The 25,899-nt window shown below is 35.4% G+C and overlaps 1 protein-coding gene across 10 annotated transcripts in view; it reads left to right on the top strand.

Annotated features, from left to right (window-relative positions):
- Window positions 1-25,899, top strand: part of CADPS2 (calcium dependent secretion activator 2) — a 298,773-nt gene that overhangs the window by 255,336 nt on the left and 17,538 nt on the right. For 5 of the 10 annotated variants that reach the window (XM_071552500.1, XM_071552497.1, XM_071552498.1 and 2 more), the window contains 7 exons: window positions 1,121-1,276; window positions 3,834-3,981; window positions 5,004-5,018; window positions 7,474-7,548; window positions 10,900-10,983; window positions 11,099-11,131; window positions 20,350-20,457. In XM_071552500.1, the coding sequence (XP_071408601.1) occupies window positions 1,121-1,276; window positions 3,834-3,981; window positions 5,004-5,018; window positions 7,474-7,548; window positions 10,900-10,983; window positions 11,099-11,131; window positions 20,350-20,457 (619 nt within the window). Of the gene's footprint in view, window positions 1-1,120; window positions 1,277-3,833; window positions 3,982-4,933; window positions 5,019-7,473; window positions 7,551-10,899; window positions 10,984-11,098; window positions 11,132-20,349; window positions 20,458-25,899 lie in introns of those variants that run through there. The other 5 variants (XM_071552501.1, XM_071552505.1, XM_071552499.1 and 2 more) reach the window with 2 other exon arrangements.

Below are 25,899 nucleotides of genomic sequence, written 5' to 3'. Positions count from 1 at the left end.
ATGGGAACCAATGGTGATGCTACTTACTGTCTGAGGGGTGGATTAGGTGATCAGATATTAGAGGTCCTTTCTGGTTTTATCATTTGTTTTTGAATCAGACCCTGCTCTGTCTGGAGCATACTCAGCACTCACTGTTTTCTTCCATGAGAGCTGGGGTCACTTAACATTTTGGTAATTCTGTTCTTTTGTCTTAAGGCAGAAGAAACAAAATAGCAGTAGTGGTGTATTTAAACTACTTGTATCTGAATTGAGACTGTCAGGCAGAGTTTTGGTTGCTTGTGTCACTAGCACACTGGAATTCCATGCTGTGTAGTATGCAGTAATCTTAAAGGGTAATCCAGGCATGCAGTACAATGCATCATGAAAACGTAATTAGTCTGCATTGACACTGGAAGTGTAGCTGTAGTTACTGCTAAAATTAGCCTTAAATTGTTGCATTATATCACAAACATTTGACTTTAAATTTATCAGTCAAGGTGGAAGAAGAATTTTAGAATTATATGGACAATCTGAGATGACATAGAGCCATATTAATGTCCTGGTTTTGTTTGTACACAAATTTCTTTCTTTCTTTCAAGTTTCTGTTCTCTTTTTTGCCACCTGGATCTGAAGTTATGCCTTCAGTTAGAATGAATGTACATTTATCAAGGGACTGTTTGTCTGGGTATCTCTTTTACATTATGACTCCTAGCATCCTCATTTCTTTGGTAAACATCTACCAGAGTTATGAAGGCAAGAAAACATATGTGTGAAGTCTTCACTGTTTTCCTTACTTAACAATTTCAGTACCCTCTATTTTTCCTATCTTGATCTAAAATCTGATCTAGTTCATTTTCTGTGTTTCCCAACATCCCATCTACCTCCCTAGCCTGCCATATTTCTCATCTAACAGATGAGACAATCTTTTTTTACTTTAATAGGAATTATTTTAAGTTTTCCATTACTGTTTTTACATTTTTCAAATAAGACCAACGGTGCTTAAAGATACAGGGAAACAAAGGAGGATGGTGGTCTGATAAAGAAATCTTATTACCTTAGATAGTACTCTGGCAACTTGGATAGGCATTGATACATTTATCTTCTATTTCTTGGGGGCTTTGTTTTGCTTTGTTTCTTATAGCAATGGATCAGCTACATCAGAAGAGCTTTTCTGGAAACTGGATGCTCTGCAGATGTTTGTTTTTGATCTTCACTGGCCAGAACCAGAATTTGCCCACCATTTAGAGCAGAGACTTAAACTCATGGCCACTGACATGATAGAAGCCTGCGTTAAAAGGTACAGTTGAAATTATCAATTAAAAAAACTTGTCACAGTAATCAGGGAAACTCTAAAGAGATCATGACTTATGCGTATTTCCCAACATCTGGCAATCAGCAATTTGGCAACATCTAGGAAATACCAAGGAGAATTTCTACATGTTCTGTGAATAGAGCCTTGGAAGTCAATAAACCCAATATTTTTTTTCTATTCCATATTTGTGGCAAATATTAACAGATCTCAGAATTCTGCTAGAAGAAATCCTTTTTATTTTTGCACATTTCCTTTCTTCCTTAGTACATTATTCTGTATGTTCAGTTAATATTACTTAATTTTTCAATTTTAGAGTACTTACTTTGAGAAATCTATTATGAACTAAAGAGTATAAAACATTTCTGCATTTACACACTAAACAAAGAAAGGCTGTCTGGTAGTCATCCAGCTGAGACTAAGTTTTATAGTGCTAAACTTTCAGAAATTACAGGAAATGTATTGTTCTGTTTTCTTGAGCTGTATCTTACAGTTATTGGGATATTCTTTTAAATTAAGAGTAGATGATCTAAAAAGATCTCTACCATAGCTTTCAGTAAATATCACTGAGGTTAGAAAATTTTATGCCTAGAAAATTTACAGGGATCTCCTGTTAGGTACTTCAGAAGCCATGTTCCCACATATGAAGAAAGTTTAATCTGGACACAGAAAAATGTGGATTTAAAAAAAATAGAAGGGGTAAAATAAATTTTTAGACAATTCGATTGTCTTAATCATAAAATATACAATACAGATAAGAAAGGTTAAAGAAACAGAGAACTGGTGACATCGTATTGCATCATTTTCTGTCACAGCAGGAAAAAGAAGAATCTCAGGCTTAGTATATGAGCCTGTTTCTAGAACTATAGTGATGAAATCATGGAAAAACAAAGCAGAAACATTTAAAAGAAAATTTTTGTTTGATTATTAAAAGGGAATGATATGGAGAATGGAATGAAAGTTAAATCTTTAACAAAGAAAGATCTGCAACACTAGAATTTAGGCAATCCATCTGTTCTAAAGAATTTGGCATGAAAGTTCAGTCAACTACAATTTTGTTACAAGTCGTAGAAAAATGGTGAAATCTTAAAGAACTGGAAAACTACCACTGTAATTTTAGCCTGGAAAACCATAGAAAGAGTAGCACTGAGATACAGTTCTACTAATATATGGATTATATTGATTCTGAGCCTCAAAAAAAAAAGAAAGAAATCTTTACACTGGGACTCTTATCAACAGGACTGTAATACAAAGCTGTAGGTAATTAGTACTACCTAAAATAATTGTTGACAAATTAATATTTTCAAACTCGGGTGTTTTTTAATATTATTACATATTAAAGTGAGAAAGACAATTATGGATATAAATACACAGGCAATAAATGTAATGCCACATATTGCCATTGTCTAAAACTTTGCATCAAACAGATTTGACTGTGTGTATTTAATGGTATACACAAACTAGGCTAAAAATGGCTCACTGTCAGGTCACAACTAAAAGCTGGGAACAGAATTATTGTCACAGAGGCATTACAAAAAACATTCCATATGGGTTCTTCTTTGGTGTGTGATACCAATCCTGATACCTTTGCTGTTTGGTATCATAGACAATATGAAGATTCTGGTGGCAAGAAATGAAGGTTTTATTAGTAACACACAATGATCATTGTATCAATGCAGAAAAGGTATTAATATTTTAGACTTAATTCATAACATGCTAATCTTAAAACACTAATTATTTTTTAGTGTGGTCAAAATATGTTTTACTGTATGTCAGGTAATAAAGATTAGACAGTAGCAACTCAGAGAATTACGAAACTATTCTATTCTAACTCTTCTTGTGGTGTTAAAAAGATCTTAAGAATTTTTTATATGGAAATAGGATGCTTCTATTCACATCTTCTAAAAATATTGTGTCACTTTCTGGTACCCGCATTTAAAAATTAGAGTGGAAATAAAACATTACTTTTATATTTATGTATGCTGAGCTACAATTTATTTTAGTGACATTGTGCCTTATTTTCACTGACATGAGAAGAAAATAGGGGGGTTGTATTATGTGTCTCTGGATATGTCTTCATGTTTAATATAAATACTAATATTTTCTTAATAATAAATTTATTTTCTTTACTAAAATTCTTTTTTGTATTAAAATCAGAAGACTTGTTTATTATATTTCTTAGAAGCTAGCATTTGATTGATAGACCGCATTTTAGGGTAGAAAAGCTGGAAAATGTGGAGTATTTTCTTTGGTTTGAATTGGTTTTAGTCATCATACATGGAAATAAAATGTTGTATAGTAGGCAAGAAGATAATATTTCTATTGTTTGACTAAATTCACTGAAACTCTGAAGAACGTTGAGATGACCATCAATACAATTGTTTATTGAATGGGTGGATATCCTGCACTTACAGAATTTTAATTCTAAAATGTTCTTATGTGCATGTACATTGTTTATCCAACATGTAATAAGACTTATGTACTTGTACACTAATTGTTCAGAATTATCAGATACTCATATTACAAATTATATTTTAATAAACAGAACAAGAATTGCATTTGAACTCAAACTGCAAAAGACAAACAAATCAACAGACTTACGTATCCCTTCTTCTCTGTGTACAATGTTTAACGTCTTAGTTGATGCTAAAAAACAGACCGCTAAACTCTGCATACTGGATGGAGGTCAAGAGGTAAGTGGAATTTTGTGTGTTTAATTCCTGGGTTCAGTTGATCTGAAATATCTCACACTGCAGATAGTCTTCAGTAGATTCATTTCAAACTAACTGAGATGCGCCACATAGCTCTGTTTGCACTGAACACACAATTGCTCTCTAAAGTCATCAAGCAAGACACAACCCCTTATCTTCCACCAGAGAAGACACAGAGTGCTTCTGTAGTTTATTTGCTCTGACCTGTAAGTCTGTTGAACATTCAGAGGATTTCTTGACTCACAGCCCCTCTGGGAATTTCTCTTGGTTTGCAACAGAGAAAGAGCCTGCTTTGGGACTCTTTTGTAATAGCAAAATAGAGCCAAACCACTGTCCTTTGCAGCCAGGTTTTAAATGAGGAAGGTTTGGTTTTAAATGGCTCATAGACCCAGCATTCATGCCTGTGAATGTCCTGAAAATAAAGGAAAGAAATAATCAGGTAATTTGATGGGATTTTTTAATTTGATCTCCAAGGACAGGGCCCATTTTGGCAGTAGTCTGATGCCAGGACTGGAGCTACTCCACAGTGCAGCACTGATGTGCTTTTGAAGGATGTGTCAGTTTCAGTGACTACTGTCCTTCAATGTTGTTACTCTCATCAGGAATAACCCATGAAAAGAAAAAGGTGTATTATATAGACTGGGAAGACCACCAGCATAAAATTGAAACTGTTCTTTCTCTGCTAACGCATTATCAGTGTAATTCGGATGTAATTTGTTTGACTTGGTTTTGGAGAGAGAGTAAAAACATTCTTCAGAATTTGGTAATGAAAAAGTATGTCTGCTTTAGGCAGCTTCACATTCACATTATTTGGTCATTTTATTCAGTTGTTTTTTACATTTCTGTACTGTGCTCTTCATTTCATTGACTGGTCTTTTAAAGTTAGTGTATTCAATGTAATTGTCCTTTTTTTTTCTTTTCCTAATTCAATGAGACATTCATCATTTTCCTGTTATACCCTGTCATCTTTATTTTTCCTTTTGGTTTCCTGTGGCATGAACCAGTTTGCTAGTCAATGGGTAAGTGTCTCTTCGCTGCTTTTTAATTTATGTTTTTTCATTGAATACTAAGAGTCACTTTTTATTTTAAATGGTAATACTGCTTTTCCTGTTAATTTTTTAGCCAGGCCCTCAGAATTCCTTTATTGTCTGCCCTTGTTACAGACTGATCATTAGCTTCTTGGTTCTTTTCTTGTTCATCCTCTAAAGTGATCCCAGATGAATTCTTCGCTCTTCTGCTTTTCAAGCCCAGTGTCCTGGCTTACCAGATCACAGAGTTTTAGACTCTTTCACCTCTCAGTGAGGCTCATCAGAAGTAAACTACAAATAGCAATTCTTTGTATGAGACTGATGCTGCCATTTCATCTTTCACATAGTGTGCAAGCAGAAAACTGCAAACACACACATGCACAGCCTTCTCTGGGAACAGCCAATACCAGTACCCCTATAATGGCCTGCAGACAGATGGCATAACCTCGTTCTCTGCAGATTCTCCTATGGATGATGCCTCCTGCGCTATCAGTCAGTCTTCTCACAGTTCAGCCATTTTCTTAAAGCCCACATTCTGGAGTCAAATAATTTTCTAAGAGGCTCTGAAGTTTTGTTTTGTTGAGGGTGGCTGTTTTAGTGGAAGTTGGCATTGAGGAGGAGTGGGTTAAGAGATTTCTGACCTCATGATTTTCAAAATAAATCATGGAAAAAATCAGGTTAATTAAAAAGATTTTTCTTAACAAATTTAATTTTGAAAGCTGGTTGTGATTTTTGAGTAACTTAGCTAATTTCTTTATTTCCATGGTCAGAAGTGAAGTTACTGATAATATTCCATTTCTATAAAATTATACTTGCTTTGTGGTAAAAAAAAACAAACAAGTATGAAATGAACTTCTATAGATCCATTAATTTTAATGTAATGTGGAGGTAAAGATGCAGACCCTTTCTGGGAGGGACCACTGATTTTTCATGGATCACAGGAATGTATGTAGTTTTGACATTCATCAGTGGGAGAATAATTACCTATTGTTTTCAGAGAGTAAGAAACTATTTCCTTCTGCAGAGTGTAAGCAACAGATGCCATAGGCAGTTTGGCATGATTCAAGTCCTTAGCAGATCAAGACAGTATTATATTGGTCAAGACATTAATATGGTTGGAATATAATATATCTAAAAATGTAGAAAGTTCTTTGATATATTTCTAATACACTCTTTCACTGTTCCACTATGTTTGCTGCTGTTTGTCTGAGTTGTGTATTCACATTTTCCAAGTGTTTTTAAACTTTTAAAAGAAATTGAAACAAAAAATTGACATGTTTGGTGTTGGTACCTGTAGCAGATAAATATATACGGGCAAACACATCTCGCAGTTTTATTCTTTCTTAACCTAAACCCAGCTTCTATATCTGTGCTGCTCAGAAAATCATTCCCAAATATATTAAACAGATCAGATTTAGTGTTTTGGTTTGTATGACAAGTCTGAGACAGAATAAAAACAACCTTAGAAAATTTTGAATTCTAAAAACTATTCAGCTAGCAGCTGCTAAGTTAGGCTAATGTTTACACTGACCTCAGTACTTTTTCTCTGAGCATTATGCTGCTAGCTGTTCCAAGTAGCCTTGAACTATGAAGATAGGGTTAGTCTTTACAAGTCACATTTTCTGTGAAGTGGCTATTGGGGACAATCTTTGCTGTCAGATAAATGTTTCTAAAGGAAGAATTACTGTTTAAATTGATGTGCCTCCTTGACAGAATGGGATCCCTAGTTCCTGTTAATTTCAGAAGGGAGCTCTGGCATTATCTAAAAACTCTGTAGGATTTGTTTTAAAAGCATTTACTTAAAAGCACCTTCTTTATGAAAAAGCAAATGAAGTCTGTTTTATTATGCCTTTTATGGTCTATTAATTTGTTGCCATCTATTCTGCCTTTTTGATGAATATTTAATTTTGCCCTTGCTTGAGCATATTGTAAGATTTGTATAAACTGCATCTCACTGTGCTAACAGAAAGGCTCTTTTAGGATGAACAATTGTAGCTCATTTTATTTCTAGAGCACATTTAAAATAACTTACGAATGAGAGTTGTCAGACAAGAAATGCTGTATTAATTAAATCTTATTCTAGTCTTTTTGCTTCTGCAGCTAAACCAACCCTTTAGAAAAAAATACATGGCTACCTTAATTATATAGAAGACAAAAAGTATCCTTCACATTCCTTTGCCTGAATAAGTATAAGAACTCAATTCATCTAAATAATAACCCCATTAGCTGCTTAACTCAACAGCGTACATGGGAAAATTTTCAACACAGAATGTAAGAAAGTGTTGATTGGGTGGATCATTTTCAAGGGTTTGTTGTTCTGATGTTCAAAATGATAATTTTAAGTGAATCTGATCTGTCAGGGTTATCAGCTTTGCACCATTTCTGACTTAGGACAAAAGTGTGTATTCATATACATGCTAATGTTTGTTTATCTTTTGAAATACAGCAACAATACCATTCAAAAATAGATGACTTGATTGAAGAAACTGTTAAAGAAATTATTTCACTTCTTGTGTCAAAGGTAAAAATATTTACATTTTAATTTATAATAAAGCAGAAAGTTGTTGAACTTTGGAGATGTCTTTAAATATCACACAGTTTTTCTATACACAGTGAGATTGTGGGGAACAACATGACCTGTAAATAATAGTTGAGCAAATAATACTGAATTTACAAAATTAAATTTTATAATGCATTAGCTAAACAATTTCTGTGCAACTGGCTATTCAGATAAGTTTGTCTTCTCTATTTCTATTATAGATAGGAACTGCTAGGTGCTAGTAGAACTGGTAGGACTTAATTATGTCAATAATACCGTGTGTTATTTTTTGTTTAATTTTTTACATGAAAACTTTCTTCCTATCACTTAGCATTTGTATTTTGTATTTAGAGATGGACAACATCCAAAGTGCCAGTTTAACTTTTTAATGAGATTTTGTGCCAAAATGTATTTAATTTAAAATATTGTATAGGTTGTTTTTCCTTGAAACTGATGTTGTACGTTTTTATATTTAATAAGAAAAATGTGTTTTGAGATGATATAGGACCTTTGAAGAAAATTTAAATAATGTCTTTTGTTTCTGTAGCACCTCTACTCCAGTAAAATTGTTAAGTGCTTGATATAAAAGGTTTCAGTCCCTACTAATCTGAAGGACACAGAAAATAATGACAGAAAATAAACATTTTATAAGAAGTTTTGTTATCTATGCATGGCAAAATACTCAGAAATATGATTTTCAAAGTATGATATTTAAGCCAGACATTTACATTTTGTGAGTTAGTGACCAAAAATAAGAATCTGGTCATATTTTCATCATGCCTCCACTTTCACTTGTCACAGCTTGGATGGGGGTAGCAGGAATCTGCTTTTGGATTGACACCCATCAGTTAAGAGGAAGAATTTGTAGAGTCATTGTAGAAGTTTAAGCAAAATGTGTCTGCTTACTGATAACTGTGTAGAAAATATATTTTTTCTCTAAAGTGAAATTTTAATGTAAACATAACAACAAACAGTTCAACTAAACAGTTTCAGGTTTTACATGCTGCCTGTCATTGCTCCAAACTAACCATCCAGTTTATGGGTTTAGTGTTATTGAAGAGCGAGAAGAAGAAAGGGGAATTTAATCAGAGAAAATCATGCTATTAAAGGTTAAACCTTTTTTGGAAGGGGGTGGGTTTAAATACCTGAGATTATAAAAGAAGGAAGAAAATAGTCATATTCCTCCTGGAAATTCTAGAGACAACTCCTGTCAATGCAGAGGGATTTGCATTATTAGTTATCACGTTTAGTATTACCAGAGGTTAAAATCTCAGAACAGGAAGCATATATTTCATGTCATTGGCCGATCATTAGAAGTTTAGCAGCGTCTCCTCACTGGAGATATGAAATGTCAATGACATCCTGATTGCTCCTGTTTCAAGGCAGAAAGTTTCTGAGGGTACAGAGGGAGGCTGATGTTTCACTTTTGGCTTTGGCCTGGAAAAATACACATCAATGTGCATGAAAGCCATGTGTGTTCATTTTTTGTATCTACTATATTTTCACTAATTTTTAGCTTTTACCTCTGTTATCTCCCTTGTGTTCCAGTGGAATAAGTGTTTCAATTGTTGTTAGCTGCAAGTCATTTATGAACATGAAAATAGTACTTTCATTTCAGTGAGGCTTCCCTTGATAAGGACTATACTGGGCATTTTTTTGCACAGGGCTTACTAATCTAAAGCATTTAACAAATCACAGGAATAGCACAAAACAGTGAAACAAAGCACAGTGTGTCTCAGGGTAGCCAGTTCAGAGAATGTGAGGTGTGCACAGAAATGCTCTTAGATCTTCACAAGTCCATGCACTGAGATCTCAGCAAACAAGTTTGCAACTGTTTAAACAGCCATCCTTGACACTGCAATGTTTTGCTCTCTGTTATTTTGTGTCCCACTTGTATTGGAACCGTATGTTGGCACTGCAGACACCAGGCAGTTTGTGAGATCAGCCTTTTCCAGAACAGATCTTTGCACAATAAGGTTGAACACTTTTCTGCAGAAAGAACCCAAGAATCCTTACCAGTCAGATAAAATGATTTAAAGTATAAACAGCAGCTTATCACAAGCATGCAACAGCAAAACAGAAAGCTGGTATTTGGTGTAATAAAGGGAGTGCAGAAACAACTGCCACTCTCTCATGATGTGGATTTATTCTTTGATTGGCACCTATGTACTGGTGTCTTAATTAATCACTGTAAATATGACAGGTTAGATTGATAAATGACAAATGTAGGTTTGCATTTGCTCCTGCTCCTTGAACTGTTAAGAACAGGGCCTATTGTAAAGTGATGATCTCAGTTCCTCTGGAAGTGACACTGTTGTGACACTGTTATAGTGCCCATTAACAGCATGCCAGATGGAATTTTGTTCTGTCCTCACACTCATAAAATGATACTCATGGTTGTGGGAATGACTGTGTTGGGAGCAAGGGATGATTTAAAACACTCTTTATGTAAACTGGAAAGCAATTTATATCTGTAAAATAAATGTACATGAATACAACAGCTGACATATATTTTCTGTTACATACCATGAATTACTTGAGCAACATAACATCACAGAGGGATGTGCAAAGGGAATTTGTTTGCTTTAAGGCTCATTTGAGGCAGTTTAAGCATTAAAGCTAAAATCAGTGCAATTAATAAGATATTTTTGGTCAGAAATTAATTTTGGCAAAAACACCTCTTCATGCTTCTTGCTGAGTCACAGTATTCAGAGAATCCCAGGTGAAAGTAAAGGGGAGAGAAACAATATCATACCAGAGACGTTGGGAATACATTTTTTTGCCTCCTTCTTGGCCGTGGAGTAGCAGCAAAACAGCACATGCTGTTGACAGAAAACTCTGGTGCTTGAAAATCTGGTGCTTGATTGCTGAAATCAGAGCTGAGTTTCTATTCAATAGCAAAGATAAGAGAAACATTATGTCAAGATCACCACCTTTAGCAATAGTACTCCATTCTTTGAAGCTGTGATTTTAGAAACTGGTCCTAGAACATAATGTGATTTCTACCCAAAATATATGCTGGGTACACATACTGCTATATTTAACCACACATTCTAGAGGCAGCAGTGTTGTACTGGAATCAGGCCCACCTCAGGAGAAATTTGGGGTTGAGTTTCTATTTCTGCAGTAGTAAAGCAGTTTGATCAACAGATGAAGCTGCAAAAAGGTTGTCCTTGATTTCAGCACTTTGTGAAATGGAGAAACTGATCAAATTTACAGTTTGCATTGCCCTGATCAACAGTGAAAATTAGAGGAAGAAAAATTCACACTCTCATTCCAAGTATTTAATTTTAATACTGTGCATTTAGATTTCTCTCTTTGCTTTTCCTCCAGGTTGTTTCAGTATTAGAAGGTGTGCTGTCTAAATTGTCAAGATACGATGAAGGCACTTTCTTCTCATCATTAGTTTCATTCACTGTAAGTGTTTGGATTCACAGTGGTTCCGTTCTGCTTTATGTGCATAATCCTGAAATAGTGCACAATCAGTAGTGATTAAGTACTGACTGTGTCTTTTATGTTTCATTTTCTGTAGGTGAAAGCAGCTGCCAAATACGTTGATGTTCCCGTAAGTATGACACTTTTAAATTTATTTATTCTAGTGTTCATAATAATTCAAAAATTGGGAGGGGGGAGGAGGGTTAGGTCTCATTTTTGGTTGTTGACATTTTACTTTCCTACAGAGATTCATTATAGCTTTACACAGAGTATTTAAACAGCCACTACAACCCTGAGAGGGCATTTTATTTCCCTTGAGCAATGAGTAACTCTCAAAGCAAAGCTTGGAAAGGTTATTCTCAATGCACTTTTTCAGTTGTGGAAGAGTGAGGATTGTAACTTAGACACTCTTTTGTATGGTTCTTTTCATCATTTGGACATTGTTCAAATTTGTGGTATATGCAAGAAGTAAAAGCATAATACTTGAATATCCATTATTTCTGGATTTCTTACTTCAGGATTCAACTTTGCTTATTTAACCTCTTGCTAAATCTCCATTTGATTTACCATTGCTTATGCCATGTTTGTGTGGTAAAAATAAAAAGCGTAACTGCTGGAGCTCTTTCATACATAGAAGCAAAATTCAGCTATTAAAATATTTTTATTAAGTCTAACAGTAGAATAAATTTTCTTTAAATAAGAAAAGAAAAAGTTATCAAATACTGTCATTGTCACTGTCAATATCATTTGTTCCTTCATAAATCTGTGCTCTCATCTCTTTTTAATGCAATTCTAAAAAAATCTTACTTTCCAAGCAGAGCAAAGAACGTAATAAAATCATTATGTTAATGACCTTATAGAAAATTATATTAAAATGCAGAACGGTGCCAAACATGCTAGACTGTGTGATTGCCAGAAAAACTTACAGCAATTCAATGCTGAAAAATACAATGTTTACAAGCCTAAATGATTTTTTTTTAATCCACGAATGCTAAATAAAAGGAAAAATCCCTGTTTCTGAATTTCTGTTTCTGGTTGTGTGGGAGTTTACTTTTATAAATGGTCTTGTGTTTTATAGAAAAGAAAAAAGTAGGTTCAGTTTAGCATTCAAAGGAATGACCTCATATGAAATCCAGTTAATTTAGTATACCTCTTGTTAATATGTTGTGCTGAGAGCTGCCCCAATAGGTCCTTTGTGAGTCACTTAAGACGCAAAACCCTAAAGAAAAAATTACTGAACAAACTGGAGATTCATTGACTTTAAGGTAACATGGAAAACTCTCCAAATTATATAGACTACCTATGAGGAGGAGACATCAAAGTCTTTTACCACTGGCCTGCATACATTGACATTGTTCACAATAAAGATGAGACTGAAGAATACCTTTGCCACAAGCTATGGGGAATGTTGCAACTCAGGTCACCCAGGGATGCACTCACTGCTCCAGAGGGAGGCAGAGTGAGGAGGTGGTTGCTGGAGCCCTGGTGCCCTTCTCACATTCACTGTTACAGTGGTGCTTGGCTTGAAGAAATGACTGGATCATAGACAGGCTGTCAGGATCCTAGTATTGTTACAGTGTCTTTGCTTTCCAGCTATCCCACACACCTTTCCCACAGGAATAAGGCATAAACTGGGCTGTAGTTCCACAGTTGTAAACTACAAGTATAAAAACTGTACATCATTGAGGCTGTGGATCTGACCAGGTAAACATTTCCCATTTTGTAGTTGACTTTTTACCTGAGTTGAAGGAGTTTCACAGTCTGTGGTTTGATTTTGCTGCTTCACAGTCTTCCCCTTCTTGTGGAGATGCAGTCAAGGCCAAGAAGAGCCATTACTATCACAACTGACAGTGAGTGTCCAGTCTGAATAGGGCCTAAAATCACCAGGTGTCGAAGTAAAAAATTCTAGCTACAAAAAGAGGCTCTAAGTCATCATATCACAAGGTCATCACCTGGGCTCACAGCTCAAGTGAGAAGTAGAGGGAGGGGCAGCACAGGGGGAGGAACATGTGCTGAGCTCTTGGCAGTGTGATGGTAACCTAACATGTCTACACTGGAGCTCACTAAATGCCTCATGTTGTTTTATTTTGACCTGATACAATATAAAATCTCTTCTTGTCCCTCCTTACCATATAGCTGCATGTATGGAAGTGACTTAAAAGTGACCACACTAGGCCTCTTCTCTTCTGTAGTTGCAAATACGTGCAGAATTGCACTGCGTTAGATGACAGAATTCTCCCCCTGTACCCCACCTCTGTTCGAGGGTCTCACTGGGCCACCTTAGGTCACTTGGTGCTTCTAGGGGAGAGGGAGACAGAGGCAGGGGAAGACCTTTGAGGGTTTTTTGAGTGTGTGGATTCGACAGTTTTTTTATCTTTGATTACCAGGATTGGGTAAAGATGGAAAAATATGCTGGTTTGTAGTGAAATAAGAAGAAACTAACTAGACAAAAGAGGTGTTAGAAGCAAATGAAGGTAGTACTTAGGAGAATGTTTTAGAGAAAGGATATGAGGTAAAGGAGATAAAAAAGTTAAAAGGTAAATAAAAATAGACACAATAAGCATAGAAAAAGAAGGAAGACATTCTTGGATGATTCTTGGACATTTTGAGGAAAAGGTAAATTCTATTGAAAGGGCATTTAAATATCAAATAGTTGGGGATGAAAGTGCACACTCCCTGGAAGGCATCTCTCAGCTTCTCAGGGCCAGGGTAGGAATGATAGACACGGACTTGTGGTTCATTTGGCAGATATGTTTGTAAAAATGTTGCTTTCTGCCCTTCCATTCATTCATCTTGCCAGAGAATTATGAATAATTCCATGCAGTGAACAAAAAACATGTTTTCGGTGGTTTTTTAAACTGTTCAGAAAACCATGCAACATAAACCTCCATTTCCAGAATGGCCTTTATGAAGTGAGATGTACACAGTCAAAGGAGGTCTTGTTGCTTTCCCCAGCCATAGGGCTGTATTGGCACTGTGTATGTTTTGGTAATTGAAACATCAACAGAAATACTAGCAACAGTACAAAATTACCCAGACTAAGAGAAGCCACAATGATGTTTTGTGATTTCCTAAAAATAATAACGAAAAAATCAAGTTGCTATTCCAGTCTTTTTATTGGTAATTGTCACAGTACACTAGGCTCTGAAGTGGAAGAAATTGTGTCTGCTATGCATGTGAAAGAACCAAATGTTTGGAGGAAAATGACACAAATTTTACAAATATAAGTAGCAAATGAAGGATGACATTTGTTTCTTGTTAATGCTATGTTTTGGTGTTTGGGAATGCAGAAGCTGATTTGGGTTTGTTTTGTTGGTTTTTTTTAAACAACTCATTGAAATCCACTATGACTGTAAGTTTCTTTTAAAGTCCAAGCAATCCATAGGAGGTGAAGAAATACAACCTGTCTAATATTTTTCCTTTTTTTAAAAAATATTCTTTCACAAAGGTAATTAATGAGAATAGGGAAAGAATGTAGTACAAGTAGGGGGAAAAATGTGTGTTCTTAATCTCAGATAATACTATTCTTTAATCATATAGATACTTTCATTGTGTTCAGTTTCTCATCATGGAAAATAGTTTAGCACATGAATAATTGTGTCTCTAGCTGATCATTTTTACACATATTTGCCTCATTTACGAATATAACCAGAACAATTGCTCATCCAAATTGAGCATCCAGTTACATGCTTATGTATATACTGCTCTTTGTTTGGAAAGATATGTTTAAATCCCTTTGTAGGAGCTAGTAATCTATGCCAGTCACTTAGAGGGCACAGAAGGAACCTAATCCTCCCTCACTTCATGTGGGCCACCTGTCATACCCAGTGGCAGACACCATTTGAAGGACCCAGGGCTGATAGCAGTGCACAGCTCACACAATGCCAGCCCTCTCACTCTGCTATTTCCTTTATGTGGGGATCAAAGGTATGAAAAGGGGCCTCAAACATGTGCCAGCATTTGACTTATGGGGTCCTGTAGAGGCCAGAGAAGGAACTCTGCCTCCTACCAGGTGGATACACATGGGGACCTTCCAGATATCTCCATTTCCAAATATTGCATTTGTACTGCATGGCTTCATTTTGCTGTTATTAAGGATCAAATGGCATTTTTTGGTAACTGGGTGTTTATCCAGGTGTGGCTATAATATGCCAGTTGTTTTTAAGGAGGATTTTCTCAAAGAACTCTGTTTAAGAACACAGAGCATAGAACAGTCATTATCCTAATGCTCAGTACTTCTGTCTTCCTCCTCCTCTCTTTACCCAGACCTGGGAACTGGCCCTTCTGTTTTCAGATCTGTAAAAGCAAGCTATTGTAGAACTGGAGAGAAAGCCTTGTTACACCTGTTTTAAGTCACCAGTATTTTTGGTTTACCTCCTAAATGGCAAGCAGAAGGATGACTGCTAATCAGTAGGATCTTCTGCACTACAGAATCAAAATCCTGGTGCAGACACTTGCATGCCTATGTTGCCCTGTGAATGCAGTGAAACTACATGTATATGCAAAAGTGTTTGCATAAATGCTTGCAGAATCATAGTTTAAGTTCTGCATGACAGTTCTCAAAATAAACACATTTCCTCTTTGCCAAGGTTGCTTTTTCTTCTAGAAGATGTTTTAGAGAGAAAGAAAATGCATTGCATTCTTTCATCTAAGCAAAATAAGTTTTTTCATGACCATATGAAATTAAAATGTTATCTCTATAATAGACTGATTGTACAAATGAATCACCTTCCTGCCTGGCTTATGTATTTTGTTTTGTAAGAAATGAAAGGGGCAATGATCTTGTCATGGGTACATGTAGCTTTATTCCAAAAGTATTTTAATCATATTTTAATTCTGAGTGATGAGAATTAAAGTGATGAGCCTTGCAGGATTTAGAGAAGAAATTTTAGGCAGTGAAATTTTCCAACATGCTCTTTTATTTAGTGGTGGACACTGAATAAGGAGCTCCTCTGTTCCTCACAATAGCCCCCTCCAGCTCATCACTCCTTTTCATTTCATTGTTACATTCATCCCATAGTTAAAATGACTCTCTCCTGGACACAAGGGAGGGAGGGGAAAGAGGTGGGGAGGAGAGTAAACACAAAATGGTATGAAGTTCGTTATTGTACAGTTAGTATCTAACATCTGGTCTCATCCTGGAAACATTAATGATTTGGCAGGATAGCAACTTGGTAAAACTAGTTTGTGTTTTCCTTGGTAGTACGAGTTTATATATACTCTCTGATGCTAAGAAGTGTTCTGTGACAAATGCCAAATTGAGAACAAATGTAACTGAAATATTACAAATGTACATATTTTTATTGAGGCTTATGAGAAACCATTGCCTTGCAAAATGCTGCGCAGAAACTTAGGTGTACCTTTTCTGTAGGAAAATGCCTAATACTAGTGGCAGCATTAAGCCCCTAGCAAACCTTTCAGCAGCAAAATACTTGAATGCCTTGAAAGCAAGGCAGTGCAGCATTGCTTGTCTCTGGATGCTTCAGGCCAATTTGGACAGGGCCAATCACAAAACAACTTCTACGACATCTTTGAAATTGACAGAATGTATTTTAACGTTTGCCTCCTTGTTAAATAGACACTATGATAGTGTTTTCCCATTAAAAGGGGGAAGTTAAGTTGTTTCTTCTTTATCTGAGTTTGTTGCTATGAAAAAGTGCCTGTCAATCAGGACCCACCTACCAGTGAATAGTAAAAGAGACAACCCGCACCTGTGGAATTAGGTGCAGCAGCAGGAAGTAAGAGCACTTGCAGTATATAATTAACAAGGATTTTTAAATTTTTTTTTTCCCAAACAGCATGTTTATCGTGCCAGGTTAACTAGTGATTAACCCTAAAAAAGAATGTGCTGAAGCCTACACCCTTGTTTAAACTCATTCACTCGCCAGTGTATTCAGTTACTTGTGTAACCAGCGACAAAGTAACCCTATTTACAACTCTTAATTTCCTGGCATTTTATTTGATGTCTTTGTGTTTCCAGTTTCTCTATTCATCTCTTTGTCTGGTTCTCTTTCATTTTTAGATAGGCAAAACATCTTGTCTGCCGCTCTGAACAAAACAAAATAACTTTCTATCTATCATAAAAACGTTACCTTTTTTCTTGGGGAAATTTTCAGACAGAATATAATTTTTTTTATACTTATCCAGATAAATATACCAGGTTAAATTCTTCTCCCGTTATTCTGCCAGAGATACAGAGAAGAAATTTCTTATATTGAGTATTCATGTGGAGACAGGAATGCTTTAGTCTTTCCAGTATTCGTAATGAAATGCCTCCTCTAACAGTCATTTAAAATAGATCTCAGTTTCTATTTATTTGTCTTTTAAGATATCTGAAATTTCTTAATTGTTTTTTTTGTTTGTTTCATTCTACATTAACTTGGGGGTTTTCTGATGTCTAATAATCCAAAACAGCAATAGAGAATCATGTAATCAGAGTTTTCCAACTAATATATAGTTCCTATTTAAAAAAAAAGTTAAAACATGAAGTACACAGCATTAAACCTTTTTTGATGCTTATAATAGCATTCTTTTCTTCTTTCATGTGTTTAGAGAAAACAAATAAATTCAATGTGTGCAAAATGGAGAGATAATGAAGTATTTGATATACTGTTGGTTCATTCAATGTTTAATGTGTGCTTTGCCCACCATGAGCAAAGTTGGTTAAGCTGCAAAGATTTTGGTGAGGTTTTAAAACAGAGTCATACTTTGGAGTATTGATAATCTACCTTACTCAGACTTACTTGTATTCTAAGCAGACACTGTTTAAAAGGAAAATTAATTTTTTTCCACAGCAATTTCAAATATAATTATCCTGCACACATTAAAGAAGGATGAAGTGTTTTAAAGAACTGTAATTCTAATTGGTAAATGTCACCAGCTGTTGCAGTTACTCTTACTTGTGTGTATTCTTTTAATGATTACACTCCTGTGCCACAAGCTCCATGAAAATACATTCACTAGGTGTGAAATTCCCATATGTCACAGCTTCAAGACTAGGTAAACGTCTCTAAGATAAGGGGAGAGTTAATGCTGATGGGAAATGTTATTATTCAGCTTTGTCTACATGCAAGATGAACATTTTTTATTGAACTTAGCAAAAGAAAAATTTCTTGAATTGGAGAACCACTAGGTTTCAGCATTCAGTAGCAGATTTAAATATATATCCCCAAGAACTATTATCAGCCTTTCATTTGTTAGATTATCTTCTTCACCCATCTCTAGAGATTTCAAAATATTTTTCCGTTATTCCTCAAAGTTAAAACTAGTTCAATTCCTGTAAATTGCCTATCCGATTTTAGAAAGTACATAAGATTTCAACTGATTGTATTCTTCTGTACTGTCACAAATGAGTATACTAAGGTAAAGTAGGGACTTTGGTATCTGTTTAATTTTGTGATTTAACTTAATATAACATTTCTGTCACATTTTAGTGAAGGCACATTTTTATGAAGAAAATCTATTATTTTGGTCAGCCAGGTTTTCCAATAGAAAACTATTTTATGTATTGAAATCTTAAAATTTTATTTCTCTGCTTAGGATTGAGGTGTGTGATGCAAGTGTAAATATAAATATAAATGGTTCTGCTTTCTTCTTAAGAGTTTCATGTAAGCATGTATGTGTGGGATAAATTTTGAAATGAGCTTTCATTGCCCCTGGATTGACCAATTCAGATGTGCAGAAAATGTTTCAGCTTTTCTCTGTGAGTTTTGGAGATGCTTCAAGAGCTAAACCTGGCCATCATTCCACATTTAATTGTTACTTTTTGAAAATGAAACTGCTATATATACACATATATAAATGAAAAAGAAAACCTTTTTATTTTGGAACATATTCCTGTATATGTCTGTAGTAGATTCAGGAAAAATAGAGTTGAAGTTCATGATCCAGAAGGTTTCACTCACTGCAGTTTTAAGGTGAATGCTGTCATCCTATTACTGTAATTGGACGGCAGCAGTTTCTGGAGAAGTTTTAGTATGGGCATGTTGTACCTTTCCTTTCCTCTTTGCTCAGACCTCTTCACATAGATTATAAGATATTACACACAAGATAATAATGAATGGGAAAAATTAGATGATGTTTGCTTGCAGGCTAGAAAAAAAGCCTTAAAATAAAATTATAGGTAAATATTTTAACTATATGAGCATGTTTTCCCATACAGGCCTTTAAAATACACTAAATTTTTACATCATTGTTTGTATGCTGTTTTCAGACAATAACAGTTTCTGAGAAATAGGAATGACTTATGCCTTGGAATTCAGGAACTGGGTATAGCTCCTTTTATCCTCCTTCCCTAGAACTGTTAACTGTTCTGTACAGAGTAAGTCTTCACAAAATCCAGATCCTTTAAAAATAGCTTTGTGCTAAGGCTTACTATGAAATATTATAAAACTTCATCTTCTTTTGCATGCCAGGAACTTTATCAACTATTATTTGGGAGCAAGTGATATTTTCACAAACTTACTCACACAGAGTGTGAAGAAGACTTTAAAGACTTTCCAAAGTGCTTGTGTGCAATCTTGGCTCCTGTTAGAGGAAGGCAAACACCTTACCACCTCTGCATATGCTGCCAGTAAAAGGGATGTTGCAGGCTATTAGGAGTGTTAGTGTGGAACAACTTTTTGTGGCTACAGAGATCCAGAAATCATGACTGGGCAAGAGAGAGCAGTTTTGGACACTACTGTGTCTATCTGGATGTAGGATCACATACACATGACATATGCTAGATTGTCCCATGTTTGGGAGTGGGGTATGAAAATTATGCATACTCTGCTCTTCATGTAGAACATACATCAGTACAAGAAGGGAAAATTTCAGTCCTTCCTCAGAAGTGCTTGAACTTAGGTTGAATTATATTTAGGTGAAGCTAACCTCAAATACAAAATTCATCTGTAATTTGGGAGCAAATTGCAAGAAATCTGAGGCAATTAAAAAGGAACTGAATGGGGGTGGTTTTTAACCATTTTCTCAACGAGATAGTGGGATTTAGACCTCCACACACAGGATGGAGTAGCTATGAAAGCCTCACTAACGAAAAAGAGGAAAATGTCCAAGGTTGCCGCTGATGTTAGCAGAGCCAAGACTTCATTCCATTGCATATGGCAATGTAGATTTATGGCTCAAAGCATCCATAAATTAAAGGACAGAGAACTTTATTAATAGTGAATCCTCCTGAACTTGTTAACTAACCCAGAATTCACAGCATATTTTGTAAATATAATTAATGTGTCTTTGAACATTGTAACATATCTCAGTTTTCATTATGTTTAACTTTGTGTAAGTCTCAATTGTTGAGAGGTCTATCTGTCCCTTCCCACCACCTTCTCCCTTCACTTTATGTCTCCACAGAAACCAGGGATGGATCTAGCAGACACCTACATTATGTTTGTTCGACAAAACCAGGATATACTTCGAGAAAAGGTCAATGAGGAAATGTACATAGAGAAGTTATTTGATGTGAGTACCCCTGCAAAGTTTGCTGGTATCACTACCACATCATAAGGGATAAGCTGTACTTTGATGATATTCAATAAGTTTAGATATTCTTCCCTGTTGATAATTTTTTCTTATGCTTTTTATTTACAAGCTTCAGCTGTCATGGGTGGCCTTTCTTTAAATATTTTCTGCATGAAACTTTTAAGTGATAGAAGGCAGAAGTAAAATTGGTAGAAGATTATTGTTTGAAATATTCATTTTTCCACTCTCAGTAGTCTAATTATATTCCATCTTTTGATTTTTAATTTGTTAATGGAGAGAATTGGATTGGTGTGGGTTGTGGATTCCACTGCAGACCTGATTTCCCTACATTAAGAACTTGTACATATCACTGCCTGCTTGTATAAAGGAAGGGGCCAGTTATGCCAGGTACATCTATGGGTTTGACTGGTACTTCTGTGGAATAACTTTTAGAATTTTGTTTTATGGATTTTCAGGTTAAGACTTATTATTTCTTAAAATTTACCAAACATTTATTGAATTGTCAAAATTGTTTTCAAAATTCTAATCTGACATCTACAAGTTCAGAGTAATTCATGCTCAAGGCACACACAGCAATTTCCCTCAGGTTGATACCAACTTCTACAGCCTCCTTCCACTCATTCCTTTGCATTGATTCCTCATCCTTTTGTTAGAAATAATCACATTTCAGTTCAGTCAGGTACTGACCACTGTTTTATGTCTAGTATGTCCCTTTCTGAGTTGTTGGAAGGAGAAGCTGAAACTGTACCTTCTGTATAAATTAAAAGCACTGCACATGTAAAATATGTGTAAAATAAAAGCTATTTTGCTACAAAGTTGGATTAATTTACAAAAAAAAATTTGGTCAACCACTTACAACTAGGTAGGAATTTGAACAGGGAAAGAAGTCATCTCTGGCACTGTGAAATGGAATTTATTGCAAAACTAATTCTAGAACATAATACAGACTTTGAAATGTATTTATTTCTGCCATCTCCTAAGTATTTTAGAAAGCTTTGCTGGCAGTTTCATTTAATTATGCAAGTTACAGCAAATGTTTTCATAACAGCAATTCACAGCCTTTACTGTGACACTACAGTTGTGGCAGTCACAGAAGGTCCCATAACATAGACTCTCAGCCATGGTATGTCATGTCAGTGTTTGTTGTTTGTTAGACTGAATGGTCAAAATAAGACTTATCTCTCAGATTCTATATTTCCAGACACTACCAGGCAGCTTTACAAAAAAAAAGTATCATCTGTTTTAATAAGCTAAGTGCTAATATGTGTGAAAAGAATGATTTTATAAAAGCTTTCATGCCCTGCAGGGGTAGAAAAATTATCATCCATCCAGCTGGCACCTTCACAAAGTACTAAAACCGTATTAGCAACTTCTGCTTCAGTTTGCTTTTGCACTGAGTCTGCAAGCATATGTTTCATTTTCAAGTTTCTATTTTTTTGTTTTTCTTTGAGGTTATTTTTGCTTATGTTTTCATTTTCTGAATGTTAATAAAATTATCTGCCTAAGGCCAAGTCTAACTCTCCCTGGAGAGACCATGTTGACTTTTTTGATGTAGTGGGAGGAGACCAGGTTTCAGGCTATGTCCATAGCTGTGCACTGGCCAGGGCCTGGGCACAGGCCTGAGAACTAGCAAGGGATCATCCACACCAGTAAGTCATCAGCACAGTTCCTGAGATGATTTTGGATAGCATTAACCCAAGGACAGGGCTTCAGTACACCTGCGTTAGCATGCGTTAAGGACCTCTTCCAAATTTCGTTTCATCAATTAAGCTTTTCAGCACAAGAAAACATCTCCTATATGGATGCAAGCTCTGACATAGCACTTGCCTTTGAGACTGCAAACCCATTTCTATGTCGTTTTATTCAGCACTACACATTGTGGGCTCTCATGGCCAATGCTTGTATCTGCAAGAAAAGAAAAAAGAGATAGGATATGTATTTTGTTTATCAAATATCTATTTTTGTCTTTATTTTTCTTTACATAGAGTGGAATAGCATGACACTGGGAGCTGTATAGCATGACACTGGGAGCTACAGTTTATCATACAGACACAGATAAAAGCATTAACAAAAGTTCATAGCTTGCAGAAATTTAAAACAAAACCATCTTAGTCTGTTAATTCATCTTTCCTGAGATTAATTCAGATTTAGGGCATTATGATGGAGCAAGATTTTGCCCATGATTTTTGGAAGGTTTTTTTAAAATTAGTGATGTAACAAAACTTAGGTACTGTTTATAAATTCAAATCTATCAAGTTATATTTCAGTAGAAATAACAAGATATATTTACATTTTTATGTGAATATACTTCAAGCCATTAGACTGGCTGCAGTTGTAGTTCACAATGTGTAAAACACATTGTATTTACATCAGCTAAGTAACCATCAGCCAAGTGTAAGAGGAAAAGTGCATTTTATTGTGCTTCATCCAGGAAAACACCTCATCCAGAATAATAAAAACAATGACAGTTCTGTGCTGGAGGTGTTAGGTATAACTATAGACAAGATCAGGCCTTGGACACTATTTTAAACCCAAAAAAAATACATAATTGCAAACTATTTATGCACAATTGACTGGATTCAGGGCTGCCATACGTTAACAGCTTTTACAGTGACCAAGTGAACAGCATGTCTATCATACAAAGTTATGTACATAACAAAGATCTTTAAGAATGGTATTGATACAAGTACAAATGTCTGCCAGTGGGTCACAATGCAATAAGACTTGGAGTTGTAAAATTTTTTTTCTACCTGAGAAGTCTCAAAGTAGGGAGAAGACAAAAAATATGTAGCATTTTATGGTGGTCTTGATAAGCCTGGAAAAGCACTGTCATGCCATACAAAATACAAAATTCAAGAGAATGGATTTTAAGCTTGTGATAAGAATCCTTTCATGTGAAAGAGGTTCAAATCTCCAGCAAACTTGAAAAGAAGTCTGGGATGATAGTTTTTTCTGCACCATTTTTAAACCATTTAAGTCCTGTGCTTCAGTACATCTGTTGATCATGCAGTGGAAACAAGATGGTATTTTTCTTTCTTTCTTTTCTCTGTCAAACTCATCTTCTGGGTGCATTTCATTGTTACCTGCTCCAGAAGAGTTACAGACAGCACACAGAGTAATATGTCTGTGTGCTTCTGGTAGCACTGGTCCTCCCAGGTCAGTGTGCTATCTTTTTGTTCTCAAAACTAGTCACAAGGTTTGAAGTGACAAAGATTTTTCACTTGGTCAGTTTGTCAGAGACACTTAAGGATTTCTGTCTTCCATTGCAGTCTGGGACATGGTCTTCTTCCTAAGGTCAGCTGGGAATTTTTCCTGTCAAACTCCTCCTATCACAGGGACTCAGGACATTTATCTCCTATTCTCATGCAGTAACAGCTTATAGTTGTGGTTGGGAGGGATAGGGGAGCTGTTTGCGATATCACATTTCTTAAAGAGCACTAGAAATGTTTTGTAATGTGTTGCATATGAGGATGCTCTGCAGTAGCTCTGGGTTAATGTTTTAGAAACAAAATCATAATTTTTTTAAAAGTTTGAAAAATACTTATTTTCAGAAAAGGCTGTAAAAGGAGAAGCTTGTGAATGAGAAAATGAAGTATTTAGAATAGAATTACATAAAACTAGAATAAATAGAAGATATTACTAATGATTAAGGCCTCTCTTATTTATAAAGATAATCTGTTTGAAGGATGATGTAAGAGCCTCTGTGCCACCCATCAAAGACCAGTGCTGTGTATCTGATCACAAAATTAACAGATTCAAAAAACATACAACTATGAAATTCCCATGGGCTCTGGTTCTACCCTCTCAAAATCATTTCAAGTTTTGCCAGTAACCTCAAGAAATGCAGTGCTGTATCCATAAACATGCCAAATTGTCCTCACTGACTAGGCTTGCATTCATTGAACACCTGAGTATTTTAATTTACATTAGACTTGTAAATCAAAACCTATTTCCTTTAGAAACTAAATTGGATTTTGTTAACAAACCACTTGGAAGAGCATTTTTTTTCATTTTGCATAAAGCTCTGTTTAAAACATTGATGCAATACTTACTTTCTGTAATAATGTGCAGTTCCTAAGTGCCACTTGGGTAGATTGTCACTTTCTTACACCTGTGAATTGCACATGAAGTACAGATATTCGTGTCAGAACATCGAAAAAAATAACTTCAGACATTTTTGCTTCAAATCCCTTCTTGGTTGATTTGCCATTAAGAGCGTTATCTTATAGGTTGTATTTGTCCTGCGTCTGTTGTTGAAAACTTATACCGTAAATAGATGTATGACTCCAGTTTTAGTAAGACTATATATGCAATGAAACCTTTATGCAATAAATGACTGCTGCTCTGAGAAATAACGAATGGTTTAAGAGAACAGCTTTAACACATTATGTTTGAGCCATTGATAAAACTGAAAGGTTTTCCAATTTTTTAGACTTTAATTTCTGGGAAACCTCTTCCCAAGTGTACCATAAGCACATAAAATAGTCAGAGTGTGCATCCTGGAAAGGTCAGCATTGGCAAGCAGGTCCCTTAGTTATCTTGGACAAGATGCTACTTGTGAGCAGGTGCTGACTTTGGCCCTGATTGCCCATTTTTTCTGGGTATTAAACTGGTGTGGTGTGACAAAGTATTCCTGTTGACTTCACAGGGATTGCTTATGCAGAACTTCCTGGTGTCTTTGGCCTCGTGCATAGTAACAATTCAACAAGCAGTGTAGGAGATATAAATGGCAGGGAACTCATACAACTTTATTTGGAGTCCAGAAAGACTGAATGTCTTTCTGAGCAATATAAATCATTAAACACTCCAGATTTAAATCTCTGTCATTGGCTTTTGTATTTCAAAAGTTCATATGAAATGCAGTACTCTTTTTCTATTGTAAAACTGCTTGTATTTTTTCTGGAATGTTAATTAAATGCTAGCAGTATTTCCATATCAAAACTAATATTTTCCTTTTGCATCAGTAGCACGAATGGACGATTCAAGTTCAGTGATGAGGTTATTTGAGGTCTTAATTATTCTTCAAAGATGATTGTCATGCACTTTGCTCTGTGGCTGAATGGAGATATGAAGTACTCATCTGGTTAGTTTCTGTTTCCTGTCATATCTGCAAGTACATATTTAGTAAATGTTTTATTCAATTGCATCATCTCTATAGGTTTTCTGACCTTTTACAAAAAAAAAAAAAGTTTAAAAATGTGCAAATGCGTTTCTCTTGCAAGTGAGTTAATCTTCAGCTGATGTGACACAGCTAAGAGGAACACTTAATTTAAATGCGACTTGTCTGTAGTACTAACTCCTTGTGCTGTTCATATTTACTTTTAAAGCACCACTCCTGTAGTATTTAGTATGCAGCAACTTTTTTCTAGAAAACTTCAATTGTGATTTTTTTTTCTTTATTCTCAAATTACTTCCTGTCAT

Source organism: Pithys albifrons, chromosome 3 (assembly GCF_047495875.1).
Source record: "Pithys albifrons albifrons isolate INPA30051 chromosome 3, PitAlb_v1, whole genome shotgun sequence".
NCBI lineage: Eukaryota > Metazoa > Chordata > Aves > Passeriformes > Thamnophilidae > Pithys > Pithys albifrons.
The sequence above is the reverse complement of the archived record's forward strand: the minus strand, read 5'-3'. Positions and strand labels throughout refer to the sequence as shown.